General features: G+C 41.8%; 1 protein-coding gene across 1 annotated transcript in view; it reads left to right on the top strand.

Moving 5' to 3' along the window:
* Positions 1-18: 18 nt before the first annotated feature.
* nhej1 (nonhomologous end-joining factor 1) overlaps positions 19-12,366 on the top strand; it is a 16,295-nt gene continuing 3,947 nt past the window's right edge. Inside the window, exons 1-6 of the mRNA XM_069520761.1 lie at positions 19-117; positions 971-1,136; positions 1,643-1,854; positions 2,129-2,350; positions 2,920-3,058; positions 3,783-3,841. Of these exons, the coding sequence (XP_069376862.1) occupies positions 1,669-1,854; positions 2,129-2,350; positions 2,920-3,058; positions 3,783-3,841 (606 nt within the window). The 5' untranslated portion in view covers positions 19-117; positions 971-1,136; positions 1,643-1,668. The remainder of the gene's footprint in view (positions 118-970; positions 1,137-1,642; positions 1,855-2,128; positions 2,351-2,919; positions 3,059-3,782; positions 3,842-12,366) is intronic.

The raw sequence follows: 12,366 nt of genomic DNA, 5'->3' as shown, positions 1-12,366 counted from the left end.
GGAGGAGGAGGATCAGTATTAAGCGGAACCTTTGAAAGGCGCTGTTGTTTCACGTCGGCGATGCAATCCTGACTGTCAACAAGATCTGCTGCGGAAGCTGCTTCTCTAGTTGCACATGTTGGTACATTTATAGTATTTTATACTTGTATTAACTATTTTCCAGGTCTCTACATGTGTTTTAAGAATCTGTGGCAGAATAGTAACTGAACAACATTCAACTGAGTCAGACAAAGTCGATTAAGGCAAAACTATCAAGCTCGTAGCTGACTTCCGTTGTCAGATTATGCTTCGAGTTTGCCAGCAAAGCTAATAGTTTGTGACTAACAGTGAACATTGGGGATATAAATGTCGCTTATTTTGTTTGCCGAGTCGAAGAACAGATTCTACAAATGCAGTCAATGCTCTAAACCAGAATCTATCTCATAAGTGTATTTGATTATATGCTCGGAGACTTTAAAAGTCGTAGATTTTTCAATTGAGCTTGGTTTGATTTTCATTTTAGATCCATTCAAAAACCTGTAAGTGTCAGAAGATAAAATAACATATTTACTTGTACTTATGAAAGTACTTCTATTACTGTCTTCTTAAAGAATTGAACAACAATTCAATGCAGGCATATTTAATGCATGTTGCTTGTTGCACTGAATTGTTGCTGAATTTCAATGTGGATGATGTTCAAACAATAATATCTACTACGAGTGTGTGCTGAGAATCAAGGGAATCTTAAATCCAGTCTTTTTTGAGTGGAGTTTGGTGGGACACAAGCGAGAAGGGTGCGTGTCAGGACGGCATCCTCCCCTGATAACCTCTAACCACTGGCATCCGTGTCCAGCTTTGTATGGCTGTATATTGTTGTCATAAAGTTACTGATTTGGTATTTTTGCGATTTCCAAATTGGCATGAGTCACCCTCTGAAACGCTCGCTGTGCCTCTAATGCCACTGACGAGAAATACCTCTTCTCTTTCCCAGAAAAAACCCCCCATAACAGATCAACAGCGAGGAGCCGGTAACCCACAGGAGCTGCAGCTGTGGTCTCCCTCTCCGGGGCAAGGGGGTGATTATGTGGCCGGGACGGCGTCTGTAACGTGGCTTTTAACAGATCTCAGTCCAGGCTTAGAGGGCACATTCCTTGGAGGTGAGCGATTAAACACGTTTGATAAAGAGGAAAATTACACCGTGTTATGGGTGTGGGTGTTCATAGGCATCTACTTCCAGTTTGTTTGGAGCCTTTAACTTTACACCACATTCTGAACTGTCCCATGAGTGTGTAAGTGAGCTGCATATGTATATATATGTATGTATATGTATGTATATATATATATATATACACAAATATACACAATACCGTCCCTATATATATATATATATACATATAATAATAACATTACTTTTTCTTCTAATATGATGAACATTCTTCACCATTTTCTGATGTTTATATCAAAAGGTTTACCAGTTCATTGAGAAAATAAATAAAACCAGGATACAATTAATTTGAAGCTCTGTGATTCGATGTGTTTCACAGAGATTCACCTCTGGATTTGCTGTCAACTTCTCCCCTTCAGCTTTTATATCCACACAGTTGTTTATCTCCTGGACTCTCTCCATCGCCTAACAGTAATTTGGATCTCTTTTCCCGATTAGTGTGTTAATTTCATGTTAATTCCACGATGGAGGTGAACGGAGCCCCCGCTGACGTCCTCCTCCAGCGCCCCTGGCTTCCTGTGGGCATCAGCGGCTGCCAGCTCCTAGCTAAGATCTGGTTTGGAGACTCTGCGTACCACATCCTGCTGACTGACATGAGCTGCGTATGGGAGGAGAGGATGGACTCAGCCGCCATCCACAGACGATCACAGGTGCTTATCTTCTATTAAGCCATTTTCCGACATGAAATCTGGAGAATGTCCGCAGAATTGGGTCCAAGCTTTCGCTGGAGTTTGCCTTTCACACACCAACAATTCAGATATTTTCCAGAGCTTTTACTTGGGGGTGCTGGCACGAGAAACTTTTCTCACAATACCATCCCTCCAGAGAATATCAAACTAAAAACCTTGATAATAGCAGGGCATCAAACTGGCATGGTTTTCCAAAGTCAAGACTAAAAAACTGAATCATGTTTTCTTCCACCAGGAGCTGAACAGGCGTTTGCGAGCCCCGGTCAGAGCTTTCTTCTCCCACCTGTGTGAGGTGGCTCAGCCCTGTCTGTCAGGAAGCAGTGAGCGAGCCGACGGCGCGGCTCAGATCTCCCTGATGCGCCAGGAACACGACAACATCAGCATTAAGCTGAAGAGCGAGCTGGCGGGGCTGCCCTTCTACTGGGAATTTCGCTGCACCCCCGCCCCCGTCACACTGGTACGCTCCATGTCTTTAGTTTAGGTCAGATATTTGCCACCCTGTCGCTGAGTTTGTATCCTCAAATTCATGTTCTTTGTCACTCCCACTACATTTGAGCATTTACACCCCAGATGTTTCTAACTTCATCAAACATTCAATTAAGGGATTTTTTTATCAGAAAATTCAAGGATTAGATTAATTATGATTAGTTGATTTTCTGCTTTACTACACAAGTGTTTGTGTGACAGTACAAACAATATTGTTCTTAAACAACCAAATTATTTCAATTGTAAATTCAATTAGCTTTGAGGGTTTTTTATGCAAATTATTGAATTTAATCAACGATAAAATAATCATATTGTGATTTTTTAGGGGAACTCCAGAATTTAATGCAGTAAATTAAAGTGTATTTATAGCAAACTATATAAAAAGCATACAAAATCATTTTAAGTACAAACATTCTGATAATCTTAAAGAGAATTGGGAACTATATGTATATGAATCATTAAAAATAGTGAAACACAAAAAATCACATTAAAGTAATACAAAGCATCACAGTTGCTTCTTTCACTTCATCTGGTTCACAGGTGTGTGTTCAGCTGCTGCGCCCCCTGCTGGCAATGAGCCGCCTGCTGCAGCGGCAGGTGGAGCAGCTGGGAGGTCTGCTGGTGAAGAAGGACACAGAGATCCAGGACTACAGGGAGAACGGAGCCACGCTCAGCAGAGGTATACACACACACACACACACACAAAATGTCATCGATAGTGCTATTATTCTAATACATCTCCAAACAGTAGAATCCTCCGAATACAGACTAAATGGTCTAAAATAGTCCTACTTATATTTATATTTATTTATGTTTTGCATTTAAATCTAAAAAGACAAAACCAGCAAGATAAAAAATGTGGGTTAAAAAAATCAAAATAATATTTAACTTTGTGCTACTCATTTGATTTTCATCCACATTTCTTAGTGCTGATTTTCTTTTAATATTGAGAGTAAATACTTCAAATAAATTTGCTGGTCGACATCCATGGTCATGGCTGTGAAACAGGGGTTTAGTAGTTTAAACTATTTTAAAATATCAGCAATATACAAAATGCGGTTTAAAAAAGAAATCAGGTTCTCCTTTTATTAACTCCTTACGGCTTCTCCTTCATATCTCTCCTTGACCTTGGGACTTTTTCCATCACCGTCAAGGAATAGTGGTTAGGGAAGTTGAATTTAAGTCACCTTCCACATATTCAGGTGAGCACAGATGTAAATGTTGAGCATTAATATTCAGTATATATACATATTATTAAGGATTTTAAAAAACTCATAAGAGCGGAAAGTAATTTAATGCAACAAAAATATATATGATTTTTTCTTATCACCTGTTGAGCAGCAGACAGTGAGAAGGTTATGTTTTTTTATGCTCATAGTCCAAGTATGTGTGTTTGAACCCAGAGCGGCTGCAGACGGATGTTTTTGAGGAGCAAACCTACCAAGAAAACTTCATGACAAAGGTGAGAGGTCAGTGACAACACACACACACACACACACACACACACACACACACACACACACACACACACACACACTCACACACACTCACACTCACACACACTCACACCGCAGCCCTCGGTTGCCCTTTTGTTTTGGGTCTGTTTTTACCGTCCACTCTCCTCCATTCCTGATCGTTAACCGGCTGTTGTGAGCGCGGCGAGAACCACATGATAAAACACTGCGGCCGCTGGAACGCGCAGCTCTCTGTATGACTGAAACACGAGCTGCCGTGACCAACTTTAAAGTAGCTGCACGTTACCGTCCTGTCAGAGCCATCGGCTCATTTTTCAGTGTGTATGTACTTACTGTATTAACGTGTGAGATTTCTCAACTCGGACTGTGATGAGCTCTGACTGATTGTGTGTGTAAGACCAGGCATTTCAGATCTACCTGTGGAATTTTCAAGGGGAGTCTGTCTGCCCCCTCCAGGTTTATTTATAATATTAGGGCTTGGTTATGGCCAGAAATGACATCATGATGAAAACTCATATCAGTCAATATCTATAATTACCTCATTACTAGAATTATCACTACAAATCTACAAATTATTATTTCTTTCAAGTTGAAAGACTAATCTTTGCTTCCGGGTGAAGGTGGTGGTTTTAAACCCGTCATGGGCAAACTGAGGAATCAATGTGTTATACCTCCTAACTTGCCCAATGTATAAGCAATATATCAATATATATTGATGCAATTGATGAGAATTAGTTTTCTTGCCCAGCCCCGATTGATTATTATTCTTTTAGCAGATTAGTAGATCGATAAACGCACAATTTCTTGGGTCAATTTCTTTCATATTTTGAAGTTTAAAAAATATTGAGGCTGTTTAAAGCCACATTCTTGTCTGTGCGTGGAAATAGTGTCCAACTCCGTGTGGAGGTCATGACGTTTTTAAAGATTACAATCTGGGAAATTGGATGTGGGGAAATTTCCTCTCATGGGGGTAGAGGAGAAACACACTGTAGCGTAATTCAGAGTTTTTTTGACTCATCAGTTGCATCATTTGGTGGTTTTCAGAAAGGAACCCGGCCTGTTTGTTGATGCTGTTTGTGTGTAAGGATAAACCAGGAAAGAATCACACTTATAGGAGGTGGAAAGGCTCCAGCTCCAGGTACAAGGAGTCATGGAAAGTTACATCAAGGTCACAGTGGCGGCTCTGTTTTCAGCTTTTTGGTGATGGTTGAGGAGGGTGGGCGCCCAGCGAGAGACCACAGAAGAAGAAGAAGAAGAGAGAGAGAAGAGGAACGCTGCGGTGGATCAAAGTCCTCTCTCTCGTGGCAAATTCCACCGGGCTGCGAGGAGTCTGCCTGCAGACCAAAGTCCAAGCTGAAATAAAACGTGTCTGGGGAAAAATGTCACTGGGATGCGTCAAAGGAAGAATCCCACACAGGACGAGCCACTGTGTGTGTGTCAGAGAAAGAGTGAAGGCGTTTGGCATCAGTGTGTTGTATTTATCTATCAGGGTAGGGCCTTTGCATGCTGTCTGTCCGCCCAGTGACTTTTGCTTGAGTTGCTGTCTGTGTCTGTCTCCATGGCAACATTTTGCCCTACCCATCAGTGCTTCAAATTGAGCAGAGCTCTGTAGTGTGCTAATCAACAGGTCGATCAAGAACAAAATCACAACTCAAGGTTCACTTCCTAGCTTTCTGCAAAATAACCAAGACAATTGTATTGATGTTGAAAGCGCCAGAAAAAAAATGGATATTCTCCTCTAATTTTCCGGAGAGCCTGTATGTGAGAACACAAAGGTCAGAGACAGTTGCCCTGGACTTTCTCTGGAGTTTTTCTGGCATGTTGATGACTTTGTTAACATGCGACAGATGCAAAACTGAAAAAAACCCGAAAAGAATATGAATATCTCCAAATGAAAAGAGGAGCCACACACAGAGAAGATGCAAACGAAGACTACAACTTGAAAAGACTATGAGATCAAGATCAAGAGCTTTTGGCGATAAGCTGATGCTAGAGTCATGTGATATCCGCAACTGGACTGAGTTCACATCTGACAATGACTGAAAGGGGATTTTCTCAGTGCGTTATCATTGTAAACAGAATATTTTTGTGCTTTAGTCTGATAAGTCTTCTCTCGAATTTCTGCGAGATCAAATCATTAACCAGGGGACTGCAAAAAAATCAGGATTTTAAATGCTTTTACTAAAAGTATTTTTGGTTACAGGCCAAGTGTGAACGCCTGATGTTTTCTTCCGGGTGCTTAAACATAATGATGTCACAACCTGAGCTGTGTTTCTGCGCAGAACTTGGCAAACTCTTTTCTCTTTGCTACCACTCTTAAAGTGGGACTGGCTTCCCAAGAGTGATATCAATCCTCCCTACGTCAGAAAATGAACAAGCCTATGTTCGAAAATGTAGTTTATAAGTAACTAACAGACATATCAGAGTCACAGGTACAACACAGAGTCTGTATGTGTCTTCTGTTCTTGTAAAAACCACCCAGCTTCAGTTTCGCCTTCAGTTTTTCCTTCCTTGAACTTCTGTGACATTTGCACAGATATTTACGTGGCGAGTGCCAAATGACAGCAGAGCCTCATCACCCCCCCGCCTCTTTTACCATTTCCACAAGCGTGTGTTTGTGCTTGCGCCACTTGTGGCCTTTGTGTCCCACACCAAGGGGAACGGAGCTCGGAGGGACAGTGGAAGAGAGACGATGATGACAGGAGCAGGAGGAGCTTTTATTTTCTACTGCAGCTTTTCATCAAAGCCCCTTCCCACACGGCCACCACACAAACACCCCACCCAGCTCAGGTCAACATTTACATGGGTGGAATTAGCCTATATGCTTCCCACTGATATGCGCACACACATACAAACACAAACACACACTTGGATTTAACTTTGGTACAAGCTTAAGCTGGTCATGGAGCTGTTGGATGAAAAAAGAATCACATCAACTTCCCTTAGGACCTAAATTTAGAGTGTGTGTGTGTGTGTGTGTGTGTGTGTGTGTGTGTGTGTGTGTGTGTGTGTGTGTGTGTGTGTGTGTGAGTGGGAGTGTCTACTCTCCACACAGCAGGCTGTGACGCATGCCTATGGTTTTTCAGAGTCGAGTGTCAGTGTGTCATTGAGGCTGTGTTTTTATCTCCACGTTTATGCGTGTGTGCGTGCAACACGGTGACGCATGCCTTGCAGCTTTCAGCGCACCGTCACACTTGACGGCTCTGAATTGAATTGTCACCACTTGGGAACGTCGCCCACTTCCTGTTTCATGAGACGGCGGCTTCACAGCTCCACAGTGACCACGCTGCAATATAACGACATGTGACAATTAGTGGCTGCCTCTGACCAAAACACCTCACTTGAGCTGCACAGAATCACATAATTGAGTCAAAACGTTGCGGCTTCCAAATTTGGCATGCCTTGCTCTGAATTTCCTCAAATTGAAGGTTTAGTGACGAGTGCGCTCGAAGCTACTTAAATGAGAATCATTAAGAAGCTGCTGTGTAGAGATGTGCGGTTTTCCGTCTCCAGTATAAGCGTCTGTAATGATTACGTGCTGAAACGGGTGAAGACATTATCCTTAAATGCAACTTAGCTCTCCACATGAAGCGCTGCACTGTCACAACAGGAGGAGTCAAATTCTAATATCTGTTTGCTTCGACCAGAGGCTCTAAGTTAAGAGCAGAGCAGGAAACTTCTTTTTTTTTTCTTTTTTTTTTTTTCATCCAGCGACCACAGCAGCTGATGGAGCCCAAAATACATTCTGACTCTAAGCGGCCAAACTTGACATGAAGAATGGAGGGAAGCTGTAGATATTGATTGATTAAATGCCTGATGAAGAAGGAAATTCATAAAACAGACTTTGGAAGCTCTTATTTTGTTTTCATGTTGTCACTCAACACGTCATTACATGTGCAGCGGGCATTAATGTGCACTTATTCTTTCCACCAGATGTTGAGCCTGGTTGCAGGGGTTTGCTCTTGTTCCGCCTCAAGAGTGAGACTGATGTAGGGTGTGTGGTTTACAATAGTTTGTTAAAGGGTTAGGATGTAGTTATGGTGACAACACGGTGTACGTAACGTCTGTGGTTGACATGTGACACCACAGAAGTTATTGTATTATAACACATTAGTGCAGATAGGTCATAGATCCTTTTAAACTAGCTTAAGCAGTGATTTGATGTTGCTCCTGATCCCACTGTCATCTGTTCGACCGGAAACCACAGTATTCAAACTTCAAAAATACACACTTCATAAATAAATTCCAAACATTATGAGTTGACCATGTGAACATCATGTAAAGCAAAGTAAATTTTGCAAATAAGAGAATCTTTTATGACTGCATGATGTTGTGATTTAAAACTTTAGGAACTATTGGGCCACTCATAGTTACGCAGCCACAACAGTAATGATTTTATTATTTCTCGGGAGAGGCAGCTTAGTCAATTGGGATGTTTAACTCCTGTTTTACTGCATGAATTACCCCTTCGACAAACATCAGTGTGATAAGAACGACCTGGAATGACAGAAATCATCTGTGAGAAAAAATGATTTGTTGTTATTTTGTCTTTTTAGTTTGGTCCATGTCCCCTCTGCTAACATGCAGGAGGCGGGGTCAGTGCAGCTGGCTGGGGGGTGATAGAAATGATTTGCCTTCACATTGGGGGAGCTGTCATGTCGTCTATGAATCAAACCAACAAAGAAACACTGGTACATTTATTTTTAACCACTTTGTCCAAAAGCCACAATAATATATTGTAATATATAAAAAAGTTGGTAAAAACAGTTATTGTGTGGAATATAATCAAAGTATAATGTGGCCTGATCTCATAGAATACCTGTGTATAGTGTTGTTGGTGATATTGACAGGTGAAATCTCCCTCCCTCTTCTCTCTCTCTCTCCTCTGTAAATCATTGACTCTCATAAAAGCAGCAAGCAGCTTTTTATCTCACTTACCTGAGGAATTCAGGGCCTGGGTGGTAAGTAGGCGAGGTTGATATAAGTGAGGGCTACACACAGCCACATGCAAGTGATGGGGAACTCCGAATATTTAGCTTCTCGGCTGCATTCAACAATATTTGTGGATATACTATTTGTAACGGATCTGTTCCGGTCTGGGTCTGCAGGTGTTGACTGATAAGTAGTAGTTTGTGAGTCATAAGTCTTGAGTTCCAGTTACTGTCATATGTTCTCATGGAGATATTTTAAAGGATTTTTGCAACTGAATATCCAGCTGCAGTTCTTTTAACCCCATTTCTGATTGTTGTCAGTGGCCCAGTATACATCTGATATTAACATGTGGATTTTGTGATCTCATCTCAAGTGGACAGCTCTAAGTACAGGTGTGAACGCACTCGGATCGGATATAGTTCAGTTTCTCTCTGACTCTTCTCATGCTGACACACGAACAAAGGACATTGGACACATCTGTAAACTCAGACTGGGTCAAACAACATCGTTTGGTCTTAACTGGCACAAATGACATATGTGATTATTTGCGGGTAGAGCCCCGCTCTAAGTGAGATCCAATCTGAGATTGTTACTAGGGTGCTGGCAGAAAAAACTCCTTTGTTGGTTTCAGTTTTTCTTCAGGTACTGAAATAAAGAATCTGGGCTTTTACCACTTGAGAAGCAAATAAAATTAGTAACCTGAAAATCTATTACCTTCGCCAAGGAGGTTATGTGTTCACCCCTGTCCGTTTGAGTGTGATCCAAATAAAAATCTGGATCTAGTGGATTGAAATGTGGTTTCATAAGGAGACTGTTGTCCTTGGCAGAGGTATGAACTCTACTTAGTGACATTCTAGTTAATGACATTTGACAGTTATAATTTACAGTTTTGAGACTTGGCTCTCAGATAAAGTAGATGTGCATGTTTCTTCTTGTACTAAAACATTTAGGTGAACAAAATGTCAAACTTCCTGTGGCTGCTTTTTGCAAACTGAAAATCTCTTTAGGTTCCTTTATTCATTATGTTCTGAATCAAATGAAAAAAATCCCTATTGTGTAACTGTAGTTTTTCCTCTGTAAGGAGTAAGGAGTAAAAGACGGCAAAACAAAAACATCTCCGCACAGTAGATCTTCTCCGCCTCCTCCTGTGCCTTATGTCAGTTGCGCACAGTTTCCACAGGGTTGTCCCCCGCTCTGGGTCTGTAATTAGCCGCTCTGTGGCCTGGCTGCTTCCCTTCTTCAGCTGCTGGTCGCTGGGCCGAGCCCCGGCCTGGACCGGCCCGAGTGCGGCTTCCCGCAAAGACATCACGGGCAACATGAGAGCAGCAACACGGAACACGGCAGCAGCAGCACTTGTCAGCACGTGAACACGCAATTTGCAAGAACCTCCTCCCGGGATACTGTGTTTCAGTTGTGACACCAAACACTCGCTGTCACAGCAGCATTGTGAACGAGTGCGGTGCAGCGAGTCGAGCTGAAACTGTTTCAAAAGGGCCACAAACAAACATGAGGCTTAACTCAGCTGACAGAAGATGAATGTTCAGTTCACACCTGAACAGTCCATTGGTTTTGGCACAGACTTCTGTTTCAACATGCAAACTATTCTTCAGCGTGGCTTTGTTTCCAAGGTCTTTTATTTCTGTGTGTGTTGATTTTAATCCTTACAACTCAGCCCTCTGTTTACCTCCACCAAGGAAGTTAGGTTTTTGCCCCTGTCCTTGGGTTTGTTTGTGTTTTTACAGCAGGATTGTACAAAAGCTACTGAGCTGATTTCCTTGAAACTTGGTGGAGGAACGGAGCATGGGCCATTAAATGTTGGCGTGTTTTCCCGCTCCATAACATTGTGAGACAGGGCGTTTTACTTTGACATTTCCGTCACCAATTTCCAAGAAAATAATGCATGAACTGATATGTATGAGGTTGTGCAGTTTGGTGCGGCTTGATTGATGGGATACGAAGATAGAACCCAATAAATTTGGGAGTGGATCCAAGAACGGTTTTACCCTTTTTCTAACTTCGACATACCGCGTGAATTTAATGGGACTGATGGGGCTCGGTGGATGTATCAACTCAAATTAATCCCTCAACAGCTCCAAACCTCATCACTTCAGATCCTATCAACCCTGTCATTCTCCTGCTCAAACTCCGTCCTCCATCCTTGAGTATGGTTAAACCCTCCGGCCCTCTTTCAAGGACACCACCTCGAGAGCTCAGGGTTCAATTAAAAAGCAACACCTCGCTCTCTGATTCGGGGCAGGAAGCTGAGAAATTGAGGTTTTTGAGGAAAGAGGGAAAGTAAACATGAGTTCAGCAACAGAGACGAGGATGACGGGGAGTTAGTGTGAGACTCTCTGGCACCAGACCTCCTCCATCCGCTTGAAAAACAACAACAACAACAACAGCAGCAGCAGCAGCAGCGCGTCTAAAATCGGAGCTGTTTACCCGCTAATAATAGAGAAACACCAACATGCTGCCAACTCTTCCCCCTTTTCTCTCATCACCTTCACCACACATGATGTTTTACTGTGGGGTAGGAGGTTTGGCCACCAGGTGAGCACTCCTCCTCCTCCTCTTTCTCCTCCTCCTGCTCGTTTCCTCTGTGGTTAGAGGACTTTGTTCTGCAACATGAGCAGAGAGGAACTTTCCAGAACGCTACTCAGCTCGACAAAAACGAGCGAGAGGATATTGACCTGCTGTAATTGCCTCTTTATTCCCGTCTGGCATTTCTTTTCTAGTCAGCAACAGCAGGTCAAAACAATCCTCTCGCTGCTGCGTTCACTGTCATACCTTCCTGAAAATACAGAGATGCATGGAGTTGTGGCTATGCCAAGAAAATAATAAAAATACAAATTAGATATGATGATTATGTATGAATCATTTTCTCATTTCTGTCTAATACAAAAAACAAAATTGAAAAACTTGTTTATCGCTCCTGATTTTGACTTATTAAATCAAAACAGTGATGAGTTGGGTAAGGTTAAGTCAGGTTAAGCTAAAATTGTCCACATTGTGCAAACCTTCTTTGGGTTCACAGAAAAAACAACATTAATATAAATAAAAATAATTAAAAAACAGTACATTTGTGGAGCTCAGGGTTCAATCACAGACAGTTTAATACTAATCCTCTACAAAATATTTCTTGTATATTTTTCTTGATGTTTTAAAACATGTTCCAGAGGGAAACAGCTTGGTATGTCAAGAGCTTTGTTTTTAGTATTCTGCGTTTTGTGTCACTTAGCTGTATCTGCAGGTTCCCTTTGATTTTGCTCACTGCGTATATCGCTCTTGACAGTTTCGCTTCACACTTAACATCCAACTGTCCGCACAAGTGGCCATGTTTTAATCTCAAGAATTGTTTCACCTTAACCTGAAGATTTCTGAGTAGGTATAACCTCTGCGTAGCCATTTTAAAGTAAAATTAAAAACATTTGACCCCTGTCTGTCTTCCTACTGCACACAGAGCCAGTAATTTTCCACACAACAGAATGGCTTCAGCTGGAAAACAAAATTTTAACCATAAAAAGATTGATTTACGCCTAATTTTATGGGTTTTAATTAATCTCATAGTTATAATTTTTTC

Source organism: Paralichthys olivaceus, chromosome 24, assembly GCF_024713975.1.
Source record: "Paralichthys olivaceus isolate ysfri-2021 chromosome 24, ASM2471397v2, whole genome shotgun sequence".
Lineage (NCBI taxonomy): Eukaryota > Metazoa > Chordata > Actinopteri > Pleuronectiformes > Paralichthyidae > Paralichthys > Paralichthys olivaceus.
This window is presented reverse-complemented; position numbering and strand designations above follow the sequence as displayed.